This window comes from Dunckerocampus dactyliophorus, chromosome 7, assembly GCF_027744805.1.
Source record: "Dunckerocampus dactyliophorus isolate RoL2022-P2 chromosome 7, RoL_Ddac_1.1, whole genome shotgun sequence".
In the NCBI taxonomy this organism is placed as follows: domain Eukaryota; kingdom Metazoa; phylum Chordata; class Actinopteri; order Syngnathiformes; family Syngnathidae; genus Dunckerocampus; species Dunckerocampus dactyliophorus.
The window spans coordinates 15,126,941-15,145,861 of NC_072825.1; the positions used below are offsets into that span (position 1 = coordinate 15,126,941).

Genomic DNA, 18,921 nt, shown 5'->3' on the forward strand with positions numbered 1-18,921 from the left:
GTTTTTTTATGTAAAACCTCTCTGTGTAGATATTTTGTGCACACGAGTGCAGTTAGTTCTCCTCTCCTCCGCCTCCTTCTCTGCAAAACTGCACAACAACCCTCCCCTCTGTCTGTTGTTTGCAAAGAGAGGTAAATAAAAGTAAAATTGACGTTAACTGTTCAGTTGTCCATTAATTTTTTTGTCATTTGTAATTATTTTTGCATCGTTTTCTGCAAGTAAAACTATAATTGCTGTCTATAAAATGTGTTTTCTGTTCAAATATTGTCTGGAATGTATTAATTAGATTTACATAATTGTCTATGGGAAAACTTGCCTTGGTTAGAGTCTGTTTTGGTTTGAGTCAGACCTTCAGGAATGGATTGACTCTAACCAAGGCACCACTGTATTGGTAATACGAATGTAAAGGTGACTATTGGGGTGTTAGTTCATGTCTAGAGCGTTCTAATAATGTTAAAAATTGTATTTAGAAGGTTGTAAACAGGCTTTCTATGCTGTAACTACGAAAATATTCAATTTATAAATACTGAATCCTACTTTGTGGAAATTCCTTTATCACGGTCGGGTTTGGAACCAATTAACCGTGATAAAAGAGGGATTACTGTACAGGATTACGAATGAATTGGACTTGCAAAAAAAAAAAAGAATGAACAAATAACTACAAAAAAGGTGGATTGGGTCATAATATTTTGATTAAATGTGCAAATAAAGTAGCTCACAAGTATGGAAGTGAACGGAGAACAGGCAAACAATTCCAGTAGTTCATTCTTTTATTTATTTATTTTTTTGATAATACAGTTTTGTTGAATAGAACACTTTCAATCCCTGAAAATAGTTTCATCTTTTCTTACTCAAAATAAGCGATGTATTTATTCATTTATACTTTTACACTTTCTTTACAAAAATGGTAGCATGACTAAATGACCAACAATGGAATAATTCCTATTCTAATACACAAAGCAAAAAAGGTAAACCAACATACAGGACTGTACACAAATATATGGCCGTAGAGCAGGATTACTTTGTAAAACATCTTACATTCAGAAGCGCACACACAAATATTGTTGCCAGACGGCGTTGTGTCTGAGGGTTTTAAGTTTAATATTTTTATCGAGTTCAAACAAAATATTGTATAGGCAAAGCCCATTTTTATACATAGCCAAAAGTATCCAGATTTCCCTTTACAAAATCACCACACTACGCAAAGGAATGTGAGATGCTTTGGATGAGACTTTCTTTTATCATCATTCTGGGATCATACTGCAGATTTCCCATGAACCCATTTCAAAACCAAATGTACATACTGTATGGCTGGAATTCCCAAATTAATTAAAACAGTTATGACAAAAGTCAGTAACTCTCAAAATGTCTATAGCTTCATTTAAAATCCATTTTTTGCCCCCCAAAATATTTATGGCCAAATAAATACATTTTTAATGATAAATATATAATTGCTCCAGTAGTTTAACCCATTCAAAAGTGATCAAGCACTAATAGTCTAACAACAATCATTGGTCAAACTAAAGTACAACATAAAGCATCACAGCTGCCCAATTATACGTGGATGGAAGGTGTTAAATCTGGCATGTTGGACAATTACTTCATTTCACGTGTTTGTTAGGTGTTCTTGTGCTCAGAAGCCACATCACATTTGTGTTGGCAGCTCTATTTTGGGCACGTTTAGTATATTATGGGCAACGTTAGATTCGGATACATGTTTTTAAATGCAACGAGAGATCAGTCAAATTTTGTTTTACGTTTTAGGCACATAAGAACATTCGGTCACAGCAATAGAGCCACATTAAAGAGGCAACCTGAATATTTTCAATACAATTGACATAAACATGATTATAAATCATTGTTCTCGATGGCAAGCAACTGCTAAACACAGTTGTTTGCCTGAATATACGTTGAGATACTTCCTCAGTCTATGCAATGACATAGTCAAGGCCACATTCAAAAACAGACAAGGTAAGATACAGATGCAGAAAGGAGGGCCGTTAACAAACCAATTCTTCAATCAGCGTCTGTGTGTCACATTTACAGTATTTGAAAATTTTTAAGTACCTGGACACGTCAATCATATTCATGCCAGTATGGACATTTGAATCTAATTCCTGGTGCAACTGTTCAAGTTGAGAAGGAAAATGAGAGAAATTAAAGGCCAGATTGCTTCTTTAATCTGAAGTGATTTGTGCATAAATAGTACAATATATTGCAACATCCTCCTTTTGACATTAAATAAGCCTCACTGGTTCATTCAGCGTACATGTAAATTGACTGAAATGAAGTACTAGTGGCGTAGTGTCGCCTTTCAGACTTCACATGTATACATTGGTATCTGCTCATGGGAATTTGTGTGTGTGTGTGTGTGTGTTCATAAATGGATACTGTGTGTTGCAATAATGGTTTCATGATGGAATAGTTTCATCCTCATTATTTAATCCACTGCTAATTGAATACTGTAGTGTTTTACTAGCGTCGGTTTGTCTCTGGTCTGTTTTCAGTGTCTTTGTAAACACTGTGTGATTTCTTTGTGTTTGTCTTGTGTCCTGTGAGTGTGTGTGCACTGTGGGCTGTGTTTGCATTGTATGTGGTATGAGGATGTCAGTAGTGGGGGGACCTCCTGGATCTTTCATAGCCATACTGGCTCCCACCATGGCAGGATAGCTTCTATTCCTCCTTAGTCCTGTGTTCAGACCTGGAAGGCCCCCACCCAGTGCAGTGCTCCCCAGCCCTGTGGGTCCGAATGGGCCTAACAGAGTACTTGCTGGTGAGACAGAAGCAGCGAGAGGCGGAAGGGTAGGGAATCTTTTCAGTTTTTCCACAAGTCTCAGGTTCATCATCTCACTTTGGCCTTCGTCATCTGTCTGACCACCTCGCTCCCTCTCAGCCTCACCTAACACTTCCCTTAGAATGATGCGTGCCGGCTTGGAGGCAAGGAAAGTGTCAAAATATGGCGGGTCATCAATGGAGGGACTGAAGTGAAAAATTGGGCAAGCGGTGTTAGATTTGGAACAGGACCGGGGGGAATTTGGAGGAGTTGAAGGCTGGAGGAGGAGAGTGTCTGGGCGTTTCTTCAAGTGTCCATCTTCATTCTCCTCTTGTGTATCAGTCGACTTTGGTGTCTGGCCTCCTCTCAGTGGCGTTGAAGCACCACTGGTGTCCAACCCTCTGTCCCAGCTGCTCGGGTTGTACACTGAGGCGGAGATCCCGTGTTCGAGCAGGAGGCGCACGAGGCCTAGTGAGGTGCTGGTGGTCTTGGTGGAGTCTCGAAGGTTGGTGGAGGATTCAGCCAAGGAGAGTGAGAGGGACAGGCGGCGTGGGGTGCAGCATGGGGTGTAGGAGGGCGTATGTGGAGCGGAGAAGGCAACATGAGCTGGGGTAGATGCAGTACTGCTTTGACAAGAGACTAGAGGTGGGCTGGAAATAGACAAGTGAAGAATGATGGAGGATGGGGTGTCGGAGCAGGGACAATGGATGTGAGGAGGAGAGTGATTAGTGCAGCGATAGAAATAGGCAGACATTGCATTAATATTTGGCTCAAGTAAAAGGTAACTAAATGTGTTATTCGAGGTAAAGGCTTCTTGAGACGTCATCTGTACTTCTGTGAAGAAGGTGTCGGACGTTTCGCTCCTCATCCGAACAGCTTCGTCAGCGAACTAATAAGTGCTGGTAGCCTAGGCCTTAAATACAGTAAGAGTGGGCGGAATTGGTGTGCCAACACCCTCCTTCTATTGGTTCCTTACACTAAGCCTGGGCGGAGTTGTGGTCTAATCCTCTCCTGCCATTAGCACCTCCGATAAAAGGGAAGTGTCGCTCCCTGAGTTGGGTATGAACGACTCTGATACTGGCTCGTTAGCATCTATTGTTCTGGCTCGGCCCTGGCTCCACCTCATTTGCAAGACTAAGAGCTGTGGGTTTTGGTCTCAGTAACCTGCTGAACACAGGGTCCAAATTAAACCTCAAACCACCATTCCGATTCAATGATGGGTTCTGTTGTTTGACAAAAACAGCTTCCTTTACTCCTCTTTCAAACCATCTGTTTTCTTTGGCCAAAATCTTTACCTCGCTGTCCTCAAAAGAGTAATTGGTTGCTTTAAGGTGTAGATGTACTGCTGATTGAGGCCCACTAGAATTGTCCCTGCGATGTTGATAAAGCCATTTTTGGAGCATTTGCTTAGTTTCCCCAATGTAGTGCTCTTTGCATTCCTCATCTTTACAGTGGAGGAGGAGGGTGTTGGCACACCAATTCCGCCCACTCTTAATGTATTTAAGGCCTAGGCTACCAGCACTTATTAGTTTGCTGACGAAGCTCTTCAGATGAGGAGCGAAACGTCCGACACCTTCTTCACAGAAGTACAGATGACGTCTCAAGAAGCCTTTCCCTCGATGGACAACTCCTGTACGACTGAGAGCCTACGCAGACGTAAATGTGTTATTAGTAATCAAAAACCATGAAGAGTTGAGTCACACAGTAAGTCTAGCAGCTAGCAGACACACCAGTCTTCCAAACTGTCAATTAGTTGACTCAGGTGTCAGTCATCACATGGCCTTTCTTCTCTTTCGCATGGTGAGTTGTGAACAAGTGTTGCCAGCTGTGATGCGCTCTTAATTCAAAGGTGTTTGGTGACCTTTTCCCAGTGAAATCCGTTCCAATCACTCATGAACTAGAGGTTACAGAAGAGTTTCTAATAATAATGGAGATTGCTCGCTTCCATCGAATTAATCATGATTAATCACCATTTGCAACTATGTCTGAAATGCCAGACATAAAATGCCGTTAATAATAAACATTTTCATTTAAAAATTGCATTTTGTGTTCAGTTGTGTTGCCAGTGATTTATATTTAAATGTGTTTGATGTTCTGATTTATATTTAAATGTGTTTGATGTGTTCATGTCAGAATATATACTGCATATAAAAGAACGTCAGACTCTGTGCGGACGGTACACTGTGCCTCCGTCTGTCGTCATAACAGAGAGTCATGGCTTGCCAGGATGCGCATGAGTTAATTACGCTAAAAAATTAATGTAATTCAAGAAGTAAATTAGTTACCACCATTAATCCGCTATTTCTGACAGCCCTAGTTTATAGATATTTGGTAAGAACAAAAATTAATGTCTTGTATTTGTTATGGGTCTAAAATTCTAATTATAATGTTTTGATACAAACAGTGTCGTTGCTGAATAGAGAAGGTATTGCAATGAAGTAAAGCAGCTTACATTTTCTGTTAAACACAAATACTGTACTTCCATCACTGGTATCTACCACTTCAACAGTGCTTTGTGAGGTATTATCAAAAATGATAATAAGATGTTAAGATGTGTTCTGTGATTGGGTGCATTGGGTTAATCATGGTTTGTTAGTTGGCAGGTAGGTCTTAAGGCAAATTCAGATTTGTAGCTGTAAAACCAACATTTTAACATATTTTGAGCTCTTGTCAGCCATATTTGTCCAGATTTGCTTCAAATGGTACACACACAGATACACACACACACACCCATGCCTTCCCTCACCCACATGCAACCCAATGGGTGCAGTCAGTGGGCCTGCTCTATGCCAGCCATGACAACCATATGATACAATTCCACTTCATCTTCCTCATCACATGACCTGCCAAGCCCAACGACATGACAGGGACAGGGTAAGCTAAAACTGGTACGGTTATCAGAATGAGTGAAGTTTTTATAATAGATTATTACAAATACATTTGACTTGAGACTGAACGAGTAAAGTGGCTGCAAACGTTTTCAAGTACTGGTCATTAAAATTGTTTTTTGTTACCTTGGGGACACAGAAGTCAGCTGGTCAGAGGGATGGAGAATCCTGCAGGTGGTGAAGGTGTATGTGGAGCTAGTGTGGGATACACACTTGCCTGGGAAGTTAACTAAATGACAGAAAAAAAGAAGGGTCAGGGCAGAAAATAGGGGACCGTATTCAGTGAAATAAACCCACATAGAACATCCCAAACATAACAAGACATGGAGGAGAGGGAAAGGCCCTGCATCAGACACCCAAAGACACCCAATGCAAAAGCAGCAGCAGTATTTTCATTGTTGATTCATACTTTCTTTAAGCAAAGATGTTCTTTGTGGTACTCAGTAGGGGGGGCACAAGATCTCATGAGATTACAACGTGACAACATTTTGTGTCTTGTGGAGACTCGGCCTAGGATGATAAATAAATTAACCAATCACACAATGAATGAAAATGAAGTGGACAATTTTGCCGGCCTTACTATATTGCCGTGTGCATCTCTCTTCTCCCTCTCTCATCTGTCTGCACCGCCCATTGTTTTCTGCGTCCCGATTGGCTGTAGACCATTGTCAGTCAATCTCCTTCGTACCGCCCTGCCGTATCTCATGTGTCATCACTAGCTTGCTAGCTTATAAATGAATCTTCTGTTCAACAAAGGACTGCAACAGGAGGGGTACTGCAGCAACATATTTTAACAAGAATACAAAAACGCTACAGTGCTGCGGAACGACGCCAGGACGAAAAGGCACAATCACAGGAGTGAAATACACGTGAGTGACTTAATAATTTCTTGTATTGTAGGTTGATCATTAAAATTCAAACGAAGGTTTGAACATTTTTGAGTGTGTAAACAAAAGAGAAATGTGAGAAAATATTATTGCCTGTCTGAGAAAAGTCTTTAGAGTGAATGGTGAGGGGTTTTACAGCCTGAAAACACATAATAATTGTAAAAAAATGAATTTGGCTACTTTGCAGATTTCACTTATTGCAGGCTATTTTGTGAACCTATCCCCTGCGATAAATGAGCGAACACTGTATACAATATGTAATTTTAGTATACACTTCATACAAAAAAAGGAATTTCTTCATAACTCTCTGTGTCAAACTCATAAGCAGCTGAACGCAGATAAACAATACGCATACACAAATCAGATGTTTGCAGAATATTCCCAGTCCAATGTGTTTAGCTTTGATTAGGCTTTTAGCTGTGTTGGTAGCAAACTGTAGGCGCTACTTGGACCAAGAACAAGCAAAGTGTGTGTTATGAGGTGACCCCCACCACAGCGAAGACACAAGGTCAACTCCAATTTAAACCAGCTATGTGTGTCATGTGTTCATGTGACTTGGACAGCTGCTCTAATAACACCTGATATATGAGCTCACATGACCCCGAGCAGTGCCTACGTGCTGCGACGTTTAAAAGTTGATAGCTGTAAAGCTCTGCAGCCCAACATGAGGGTGGCAGACAGTACCCACAAAGGACACCTTGAAATTTTATAGATTTGACAGGATTGTTCTGGCACTGACAAAGATGGACACTTACCAAGCATGTCATTAGATACACGTGCACAAACTAATGAGATTCAAAACCAGCTGTTCTAACAAAGATAATCAACCTCAGTTTTGACTGATAATGTCACAAAGGTATCAATTAAAAATATGCACCCCAATGCAAACAACCAAAATACTAATAGTACTATAGTATTGTTAATTACTCCTCCAACAGTGTCAAACGTGAGCATTAGTTATCTTTGTAAAAGTCTACATTTTAACACAATTCAATGGAATCTCATTGGAATATGACAGTGTACCTAATGTTGTGACCAGGGGTGATTGATGAGCAAAAGGAAAATGTGCTTAGAAGAAAGAAGATTTACATGGAAGTAAATTAGATAACAAAAAGTGTAAGTACTCTGTTTTGATGATGTTCCACGTCTGCACACACTGGGACTGCAGATAGGATGGAAGCACGTGCTGGTGTGTGCACATGAGGGTGATCACAAAAGATGGGATGTCACAAGGGGATGCTGAGGTGTTGAACGAGTTTCCTGAATGGTCCCCTCCCACCCATTACACCTCAACCCCGCCCCATGATATCCGCATGCTCCAGGGTGTGGATATAGGATGCAAGACACCAGCTAAGAGACTCCCTCACCAGGAATGTGGTCCAATGTGCCAAGCTCCTTGAAGTCTACATGCCCGTTCATCTTGGAGGAAGATGGCACTGGGAAAAAGGGGGGTGGGCTTGCAGAGGTAAAAACATGTCCGTCTTTTGATTGAATTGTCTCTCTCTTCCCTGCCCTGTCATCATGCAGTGATTCTGACTGGCTACTGGCACTAGTGTTGACATTTGTGTTGCAGCAAATAGGAGAAGAGGTAGAACATGGAGGGTCTAAGAGGCTCTCTCCTGCTAAGCCTGGGAATGAGTCACATGAGACTTCGTCTTCCTCTGGTTGGTCTAGTTGCCAGCCATCCGCCTCATCATGCTCATGTGCGAAAGTGCGAAAGCCTTTTGTGACTACGCCGGGCCGATGATCCAGCAGAGCGCCCATGTGGGGTTGAGCCAACTGCTGCCATGCATAGAGTGTAGCAGAGCCTATGGGAAAAAAAGTCAGAAAAACGATTATGTCATTTCATTCCTTTATGACCTTCTGCTGCAAACGATAATCTATCACTCTGGGGTGACTTTTCATCAAAACTCTTTTTACAGGTCACACATCACATGAAAACAGCACATTTACACAAATGTTAATTTAAAGCGAATCCCTTTTTATTCAATTAAAGGTTTATTAAATTTTAATCGGAGAGCCCAAGTACAGCTCACAACTCTATACGGAATATGTGCACACGCATGGCTGCTCACTTAACGGCATGTTTAGTAGTTTAAATACACCCTGCACGAAAAAGTCTAACAAACACACTCGCAGACTGGCAAAGTAGTAGATGTTATAAAGTACTGTGTTTTTCTCATTTCTATAGTATGACTACATTCTGCAGTAGTACAGCAGTGTAGGTCCAATGAAGGGTTGTGGCAAACTGTAGAAAAAAGGCAGGAAAAAAAAAAACTTCAAAGGATGTCAGTACACAAAGTAATGGCACAAAAAGAAAGAGGGAAAAGACGGTACAAAAATTAGTAAGAGTTTATTAAAAGTAGTTCAAGAAAAACAGAAAGGCAGAACAGCAAAGTGAGTCCACTAAAATGAAAAAAAGGGATGAGGAATAAGTGGAGTGAAATGGACAAGGAGTGCAAAGAAGGGCACGAATGAACCAGAATGACCAGAATTGTAGAATGCTGTATCGCATTCTCACAGTATTGATGCAACTAAATTAGAGGACTGTAAATACATTTTTACAAAATGTGCAAATTATATTAGTTAAGCATGTAATAGGAAGAAAACAGAACCGAATATTGCTTTATTTTGGACTCCTTTGTGGGATACTTTACTTGTGGTGAAATGGTACATCAGAACCACTAGGTGGTGCCACAAAACAGTAAATTGTTCTCAGGAGGCAGACGTTTCACAAGACTGAATTTTGAAACTTGGTGAATGCTTTGAAACGACAATTTTTTATTTATGTAATGTATATGACTATAGTTTAAGGCAGCAAAGGATGTTGGGTGTTCTGTATGCAGTTAAATATAAAGCAATTGGCAACTCAAACTCCAAACAGATACAGTATGAAATCATATATTGTGCAATTGATGCATTTTTTTCCCTCAATTCAACAAGCTACATGAAGTGGCCATATATATCAATGAGACCAATGCACAGGGTAAAATATTGTGCTCTGAAAATATCTGACCACAAAATCTATTGAATGATTGCCAAGTGTTTCTCTGAATGTACAAGTACTCTTATTATATATTCAATACGGATGTCAAATGATTACAAATTATTTTAATCAAATTAATCAGTTTCCCAATTAATCCAAAATGATTAATCACAATTTGCGTATACGTGTGAATTATGTCCTGTTTTACAGTATTTTATGAACAAAAAAGTAAATGAACAAAAACACGTCTGAAACATGCTTTCATAGTAGCAGAACAATTGAATCACACTTCACTACGAGCCATGAAGAGTTGCGTTCAAAGACACCACATAACTTATGTTGAACGTACATATTTTGAGTGTAGATGTATTTTATGTACGTTTAAACACTCAGGAACACAACACAACAGGAAAAAGGCAGTCCTGCCATCATAACACAGAGGTGTTGCTTTACATGATACGCATTCGTTAATTACGCAAAAAATGTTAACATAATAAATTATTTGTTAACATATATTGATTATAAAATATTATTAATTATGTTAACATAATTATTATTTTTATTAATAAATTAGTTACCACCTTTAATGTGCTATTTTTGACAGCCCTAATACTAAATATTATGTACTATATTTCAAACCAGCAGCGTGGTTGCGTGTGTTTGAAGTAAAAGGAGTGCTGCAGATTCAAGCTGCCTTCCTTTGGTTCTAACACCTCCAGCAGACCTGTGACGGCAGCCGGTGGAACTTGGAGGTGAGACTGTGAACTCGGCTGGAGGCTCAGCTGTACCACACTAGAGCTCCTGTGCAGGCTTTGAGGACTTAAAAAAATTCTGGCTCGATTGCTCGTAAGCAAAATCAGATATTGACTGTTAAACTGATTCTGAGTCTTCAGTGACCGAGTTTGATTCTTACTTGGTTTGGTATGACCCTGCTGGGATTTATGACCATTATCATTGTGTAAGGGAATCGGATTGCCTTTGTCATCACGTGGAGGATAAAAGCGATTGTGGCTCTGAGAGGAATAATCACCTTCCAGCGGCTTTACAATCTGCAGCTTCTCAGGCAGGTAGGACCTGGCGGTGAACGAGTATCCCGACCACACGCTGCCCAATGATGGATGAGAGGACAGTGACAACAGACTCTCCGTTGGAGTCCCAGGGCCTCCACTACTTTCACTGCCTCCTTTTTCCTCCTCTTTGGCCAGGTGAGCTAGCTTCCTCTCTCTCTCCTCCTCAAAGAAACGTTTTTCTGATAAGTAGTTGTCACGGCGGAGAGACAGACGCCGCAGTGCTGCCTCCAGGTCCCGACTGCCAGGGGTACCGGGAGTTCCAGGGTGCCGCTTGTTTGAGTCCTCTGACCTGGACAGAGAGAGAATAATGCCAATTTATCACAATGTACAGTATGCATTGTGTGTGTAATACATTAAATAAGTGCAATAATAGTGAAACAGTGCCAAAAAAACTTGAACATGATGATTTATCCATTTAAATAAGTATACATTTACAGCATGACTGTATATTTTTAACAATAGTAATGATTAGAAAAATGTCTTCCAGTTTTAAGATTTATTTATGACACACCGCATACTGTAGATATAGAAATATTTTTTGATCTGCAACCTGACATTTGAAAAAGTAACTTCTATAGTGACTGACCAACAGAAATGGTAACATAAAAAACAAGGTGACTTAAACATCAAGTAAGTCTTACAAGTGAAATATGAAATTTACAACATCAACAACAGAGGTCGTCTGTACATCTAAATGTTAGTACCCATTATCTGGAGTCTCCAGGATACAGCTACTTCTGTTGTCCAGAATAATCCCACTTCCTGTCTCACTGCCATATATGGAATTGGAGCGAGGTGTGCCAACCCTGCTGGAGCGGCCCGAAGTGATGCATGATGACTGATTGGAGCCCGGGATGTTGAGCGGGGAAGGGGCAAGTGATGAACGTTGCTGACGCATAAGGTTGAGGTTTTTAACTGTCTGGAACACACGTTTTGGCTGCAGTCTATAGGGAAAGTCACAGTAAATAATTACATAAGAATATAATACGAATAAATGACACATTGAATGAAGGTTAGTATTTTAGGCCATCCTGGTTTCTAATTTTGTGTACCTTTGCTCCTCCACATCTGGGTCATCCATCTGTAGTTCTTTTCTCATGGTGCCTTCTATTTCTGCTGCCAGAGAGTCCTAAAAAGGGGAAAAAAGAAAAAGCAAATTGTGTTAAAAAATATATGATCCTCATATTTTCTATGAAAAAAAAGAATAGATAATTCATTTGTATTACCATCGGGAACAAGCCCAGAGAATGGAAACGCCTCTGTGTGTTAGGTGGATGGGCTTTATTTCTTAGGTTCTTGAGCTCCTCTTGAGCCTCATGCAGCATTTCCATGCACTCTGCATACTTGTCTTGCAACTCACGCAACTGTTAGAAGGGCAAAGAAAAATCAAGAGGAAAGAAAAGTTATACAAATGTAAACTACAGTATATGAAACAGAAGGAACGTGTTACATATAATGTACTGTATTTCCTGTATTTCCTGTACTGCATTGTAATAGCCAGAAGTGAGGCACAATAGAAATGGATCTAAATACTGTTTAAAGAAGGAACCATACTCAGTGTACAATTAATTAGGTACACCCAGACAGTCGAATAACATGTGATTTCACAAAATTGATAAGGCTCACTTTTGATTGCCTCTGTGAGAGGGGTAGGTATTAATTGAAGAAAATGTTTTGCAGGATGATTGTGCTTTGGTGCAAACTATTACACTGCATCATATTGACAAGTAACTTTTAATCCTGTATTTTGCTTATATCTTGGTTTGGTTTGCTTTAGTTTTATTTGAACATGCATGAAGGTTACAATAGAATACATCTCATGAATCATCCTTTCACAGTATTTTTCAATTCGTCACTTCCTGCTGAACGGATGGGACGCTCATGGAAAAGCTCCGTTTGTTATTACCGGAGTTTTAAACTTTTTGTGACCACAGCTTGTGATTACAACTCTGCAAGTGAGTGCTGAGACTTCTGCCTAAATTCGGACCAGCGAGTGGACTAAACTCACCAAAACAAACGTTTAGTTGGAGCCAACAGCCGTAATAGGCAAGCTATGAGGCTAGCCGTGGCTTAACGGCTGCTCACAAAGCCTGACTTTTAAAACATCTTGGAGTCTTCTTGAGGAGATATCTCCGACTAACAAGGACTGGTGAGACACAAACTCACTGTTATAACAAATATTAAACACCGAAGGTGATTAAAGACGAGCACAGCTTGTGTCTGCTCTCATTAGATTGTACTTAATATTGTACGCAAAGAGTTTATTTCTAGTTTAATATTCTTTAATTTATGAAAAACATGTATTTTGGACAATAACATTGTTTTTAATATGGGTGTCTGCTCTCATTAGATTGTACTTAATGTTGTAAGCAGAGAGTTTATTTCTAGTTTAATATTATTTCATTAATATTCTTTCATTTATGAAAAATTGATATACAGTATTGTGGACAATAACATATGGGTAAACATTTGTTGGTGCGCTAAGAAGGGTAGGACAGGATAATTGCCATTGGTGCTGCAGAACATGCGAAGATAAGGCTGTGGTCAGTCATAGATTTTTTTATTACCTCAGTAGTGAGTTGTCGTTGGGCATCTTTGGCAGCTCCTAGGTGTTGTGTAAGTTCTTCATTCTCCACAGCATACATTTTGGCCTTCTTCTGGAGATCTACTATCTGAGAGAGGAGATGAGTGATCTCCTCCTGCTGTCTGGAAGCATCCTCAGATTTCCTTGCCAGCTCTTCAGCCAGAGAAGATATTTGCACATTGGCATCACCTGGGAACAACCAAGTGTGTGCAGCAAAAGGAAAATGGTGAAGAATGGCGGAGCGTCACTAAAGTTATAGCCATAGAGTAGTTGGCACCATGTGGTTCAAATACTCACGAAGTTCTTTTACACAGTCATTGACCAACTGTTGTTCTTTTTCTTCATAGGAGATGGTTTCTGTTTCTAAGTGGCTTGCCTTGAGTAGAAGAAGACAGTATGCATAAACAATCAAATATATACAACTTGTACTAACGCTGGGCAGCTGTCTTGTTAACAAATATCACTACCACAAAGATAGCAGAATTGAGCATATGGGTGACTATTCTAGCTTACTTCAGACAGCTAGCTGACTGACATACAATGATTTACATGGTCCTGAGAGGGAACCAACGCCACACTGGCTGTATGAAGTCAGCTGAGTGAATAGCTACACTATGCAGTGTTTCCCATACATACATATTTGTGGCTGCTGCCACAACTACATTTGGACCGCCAAAGATAGATTTGGCATTACTTTAGATTTGGTGCTACCTGTTTGCCATCACTCACAGACACATTATAATGGGACAGCCTGTGTAGCTTGTCGTTACAACTCTGTACAGTAGATGGCATCATAACTGTTTCTTAATGCACTTCATACACACGTACCACAACTGACTTGGTCGTGCATTATAACTCATCTGTTCATCAATATAGTGAGATAGATGTACAATGACGTGTACATTCTGTTTAAAATCAGTGTACACTTACATGGAGCCCAGAAAACATCATACATGTTTTTTAAATCACCTGTGCATGTTATAAGGTGCACGCATGAATGAAACCAACGCCCAAAAGTCAATGGCTTCATGTTCTGTTAAATAAGGTTGAAAAACATGAGCTACTGTTGCATATTTCTTATGACACAAACCAAAAAGCTGCGTTTTTACCCTGAGTCAGAGCTTCTGAAAATCACCACTCTGACTGTAGTTTTTCCATCGTGGCTATCTATGCTAATTAGATGATGCTGCCACCCCCTCCAGCCACAAGTAGACTGTGGTTCTACGGGAGACACCGATGGCATTAGAGTTTAGTAGAAACAGTGTACACGTAGAGCTGCAAGTCATGCAGGTGACATATTACCTCACTCAGTTATAAAGACACAAATTGTGTTGTGAAAAAACAAATATTAGTTTGCATAATGCGCACAACAACAACTTTTGAATGTTAATGTGTGTATAAACCTCAGATCGTAGACATTTGTTTTCTTCTTCTAAATCTTTCAGTCTCTTCTGCAAAGAGTCCAAGGGGAAAAAAGGTGGCGTTGACACGTTGTTCTCACTGGGTCGCACACTGTGTGGATACATGCATGCGCACAATCATCACCAATGCACATGTTATACACCAACTGGTACAAAATGCTAATGAGGAGAAATACAGAGCGCAGTAACAATAATTCTACATTTACAAAGATTAATTTCACACTATAGGAGAGGTATTAAGAAAACAATATGTTTATTGTGTAGGGCCCTATAAAATCTGTTTGCCCAAATTCTGTTTTTCCATTTAAATTTTTTCAAATTTCGTTTTTTACCTTTTACACTTATTTTACTAGCATACAGTGTGTGCTTTTTGGGTTAGTGAATAAAATGTCCATTAATTAAATGCAAAAATTTGTACATTTATTGATGCAATACAAAATTGGTCAATGATGGGTCATTTTCCTAGTAATTGAGAAATGGATGTAGCTGGCTAATTTTCATATTGAGATGTCAACCTCAACACACACTGCTACAAAATCATCAACAATTTGTAAGGCCCGTGCTTGTGATTAAGGAAGGTCTAGTCACTGATGTAATTCCAATTGCGTTATTAATGCAAGATATTTTTTACGACACCCATATTTTGTTTACGCGATTAGACAAGATGCGGCAAACAGTGCTCTTATTTTGAAAGCAGGAAGTGTGTTGTGTGTGTTGAGAATTTATCTTGAAAGCTAAGACAAGTTGGGTGCAAGAATAAATGTGCCTCCTGTCTTTTTAACTCAGAACATGCACGTCGTTAAAACACAACGTGGTGTAAACACTCATCCAGCCTGAGTGGCACACACACAGCCACACTAGCATGCTCTGCTAAACTAAATTAATCCCGATAGCTTCCATTCACGCTCCATAAGAGAGGACTTCCGCAATTCTGTTGCACTAGCATTGCAGAGCACTGCACTATACTGCATTATGCTCCTTAATAAGATAAGAAATATTTCATATGACACATTCTACACCACCACTACTGAAAACAAATGAAATGTGCACTTCTCTTGTTAAATTTAGATATGTTGCATAATCTCGTGGTGAACTGTTATGTTGGGATGATGAGACATGATAGACGATAAGTAGGGAAAAGGGAATAAAAGAGACTCACGGTGTGGAGGTGGTCGACTCCCCCTCACTTTCCTCAGCAGCACTGGTATAAAACTGTAACAGTTCATCTTTCATGGACACGTCATGACGCAACTGGGATACCTAGACGCGTGCAAGTGGAAAAAACACCAACAGAGCTTGTTGGCTCCAACACCACAGCCTTATGCTTCTGGATGTCAATTAATGTCCTTGAATCTCAACCTGTTCATAAAATGGCCTCTTTAGTATGTAGTAATAATCTATGCACTTTAACAATGACAAATATGCTGATGACAACTGATAAAACTGGGTCTATTTTAACACATTCTCTCACCTCCTCTCGTATGTGCTCTACTTGCTCCTCCAGTAGTTCATTCCTCTCGCTCAGTGCTTTGTTCTTCTTCAGCAATGACTGACCGATGCGAGCAGCCAATTCCAAGTCACGCTCTTTCTACAGAGGATCAAAGTCGATCAATAGTTCATAGATTTAAAAAAAAATAAAAAATAATCCTAATGGAGAAATACAAGAAAAATGACGAATAGACGATTGACAAAGAAACATTACAATCTCAACATTGTAGAGACTCTGAGCTGCAATTAAAGGTGTGTTTATAAATGACTGGCTGTTTATGTCCTTACACAACAAGCCTGAGCTCAATTATTAACAATGTGGCTGCCTACATAGATTACAGAAGGGCATGTGACACAAAGCAATAGCATTGATTAGAATGTTGTCAAACAAACCATTTACAGAAATTAAACTTTTTCTTGCTATAATTCATGTCTTCTGCATTAAGCCATGATGATGATGATGATGACCACCGAACTGCTGATGTGCATGTGTTACCTTTGTCAAGCATGGTGCAAAGCGCAAGCGCAGTATGGACGTTATATTTTTGCCAGTGTTATTTTTCAACAAAAGTTCTGAATTAATTTGGAGGAATTGTCAGAAATGGGATATGGAAGAACTGATTACATTTTGTGGGTGATCCGGATCACCGTCTGGACCCAGGAATTTTTTAAAGGATTCTTTAACATTGCATATAACTCTACAAAAAAATGGTCAGGGCACTTGGGGGAAAAAATACAGGACAGGTTTCCAACAGGTTCTACAATATACCAAAGACTGAGCCAAAAAATGTAGGATTATTATTTTGAGGGGAATCTCAATATTGAGGGAAACTATGGCGGAGGTCTGCACTGTCCGAGTGCTTCTCCAGTTTGAATTGCATTTCACAACACTGAAAGCCTCTCACCTCTTCAAGCAGTCGAGTGACGGCGTCAATGTCACTGTAGGTCTTTGTCATCTGTCCAACTCTATCGGCACACAGCACTGCACAGACAAGGAATTATACACTTTTAATGGGAAACACCCCTAAGTCGCACAGATATCAATGCAATTAATTACTCACATTTATTAACTTATTACAGTCATAATCCTGATTAGGTAAGAGTTGTTCCCTAACCTTACGCCCAGTGTATTTTACTAATATGACAAAAAGGGTCAAACACATCTTCTGATTAAGGATTGACGTCAATAAGATATTTTATTACTTACAGTCACACTCACTATGAATGTACAGTGCCCTCCAGAAGTGTTGGAACAGTGATGTCAATTTATTTATTTTTGCTGTAGACTGAAAACATTCATTTGACATCAAAAGACGGCTATGAGACCTTTTGTTTGAACCCACCCATTTTTCATGTGAGCAAATGTAGTGGAACATGTGATTGACATGGTGTGTTTTGCTGCCCATGTGTGTCCTATTACATTGCTTATCAATAAATAGCACTCAATGTCTATGCTCAGTTTCAGATTGGGTAGGATAGGTTTTGAGAGGTGAAAACAACATGAAAACCAGAGAGCTATCTATGGATGAAAAACTAGCCAGTGTGAATCTGAGAAAAGATGGTAAATCAGAAACCACTGTACAAAGCCACTACATCCATTTGGAATGTCCTAAGAAGAAATAAACCAACGCTAAGTCCATCCATCCATCCATCCATCCATCTTCTATGCCGCTTATCCTCATTAGGGTTGTGGGCATGCTGGAGCCTACCCCAGCTGACTTCAGGCGAGAGGCAGGGTACACCATGGACTGGTTGCCAGCCAATCGCAGGGCACATATAGACAAACAAATATTCACTTGCACATTCATACCTACGGACAATTTAGATCGATTTAGACCGGAGTACCCGGAGAAAACCCACGCACGCACAGAGAAGATGCAAACTCCACACAGAGATGTCAGACGGAGATTCAAACCCAGATCTTTCTGATCTCCTGACTGTGTGGCCACCAATGCCGAGTCCAATTTTTTCTGGAGGGCACTGTAACTATTGTTAAAGTAAAATCAATAACTACCTACAACACATTCACACACCTGTTAAAATAATATGACATAAGAATTGAAAATGCACGAATATATTTTTGTGAGTGAGTCAGCTTATCTGTGGTGAAAAGGTGTGTGCTGTCCTCCTGTCTGCAGATATAATACCAAGCATATCATGCGTCGTACAGTGCCAGGAGACACACACCCATCACACACAACTATTTCATTTTCATACTTTGAAGCAACATCCAGTATATATTATGTACCAGGCTACAAGGTACAAAAAAGTCAGTGCTGAGGACCATATACAATGCAAAACAGAGCTGGCCAATGGAAACAACACATTTTCATACGCTTACAGTGGGTCTCTTGCTATTACAAAGTTGGACAAGGAATCCCATTCTTTTGAGTGTCAGATGTGTGTATGAACATGGAGATTTAAGCAAAGGAAGGCAAGTTTATTCATAGAGCACAATTAATACACAAGGTAATTCAAAGTGCTTTCGCTGAAAAACGAACAACACACTTCATAAAACAATATACAGCAATTATGCTTTACTTCCTTGGTGATATTTGTCCAATCTCCGCTTGGGCATGCATGTTAGGTTAATTGTCGACTCTAAATTGTCCACAGATATGAATGCGAGTGTGAATGATTGTTTGTCTATATGTGCCCTGCGATTGACTGGCGACCAGTCCAGGGTGTACCCCGCCTCTCACCCAAAGTCAGCTGGGATCCAGCATAGCCCCGTGAAAATGGATGGTCGGATAGTTCATACAACACAGACAGGCAAATGAGCTTTTTATGGCAACATTTCAAAGTAGGTGAAAGTCTATAATCC

The 18,921-nt window shown here is 39.9% G+C and overlaps 1 protein-coding gene across 7 annotated transcripts in view; it reads right to left on the minus strand.

The window, feature by feature from the left end:
* Nucleotides 1-758: 758 nt before the first annotated feature.
* Nucleotides 759-18,921, minus strand: part of trak1a (trafficking protein, kinesin binding 1a) — a 43,474-nt gene continuing 25,311 nt past the window's right edge. For 6 of the 7 annotated variants that reach the window (XM_054781522.1, XM_054781521.1, XM_054781526.1 and 3 more), the window contains 13 exons: nucleotides 17,003-17,079; nucleotides 16,081-16,197; nucleotides 15,769-15,869; nucleotides 14,592-14,700; nucleotides 13,486-13,564; nucleotides 13,172-13,377; nucleotides 11,831-11,968; nucleotides 11,657-11,733; nucleotides 11,309-11,548; nucleotides 10,565-10,893; nucleotides 7,916-8,356; nucleotides 5,788-5,890; nucleotides 759-3,423 (listed from right to left, as the gene is read on the minus strand). In XM_054781522.1, the coding sequence (XP_054637497.1) occupies nucleotides 2,412-3,423; nucleotides 5,788-5,890; nucleotides 7,916-8,356; nucleotides 10,565-10,893; nucleotides 11,309-11,548; nucleotides 11,657-11,733; nucleotides 11,831-11,968; nucleotides 13,172-13,377; nucleotides 13,486-13,564; nucleotides 14,592-14,700; nucleotides 15,769-15,869; nucleotides 16,081-16,197; nucleotides 17,003-17,079 (3,029 nt within the window). In that variant the 3' untranslated portion in view covers nucleotides 759-2,411. Of the gene's footprint in view, nucleotides 3,424-4,376; nucleotides 5,617-5,787; nucleotides 5,891-7,915; nucleotides 8,357-10,564; nucleotides 10,894-11,308; nucleotides 11,549-11,656; nucleotides 11,734-11,830; nucleotides 11,969-13,171; nucleotides 13,378-13,485; nucleotides 13,565-14,591; nucleotides 14,701-15,768; nucleotides 15,870-16,080; nucleotides 16,198-17,002; nucleotides 17,080-18,921 lie in introns of those variants that run through there. The other variant, XM_054781527.1, reaches the window with a different exon arrangement.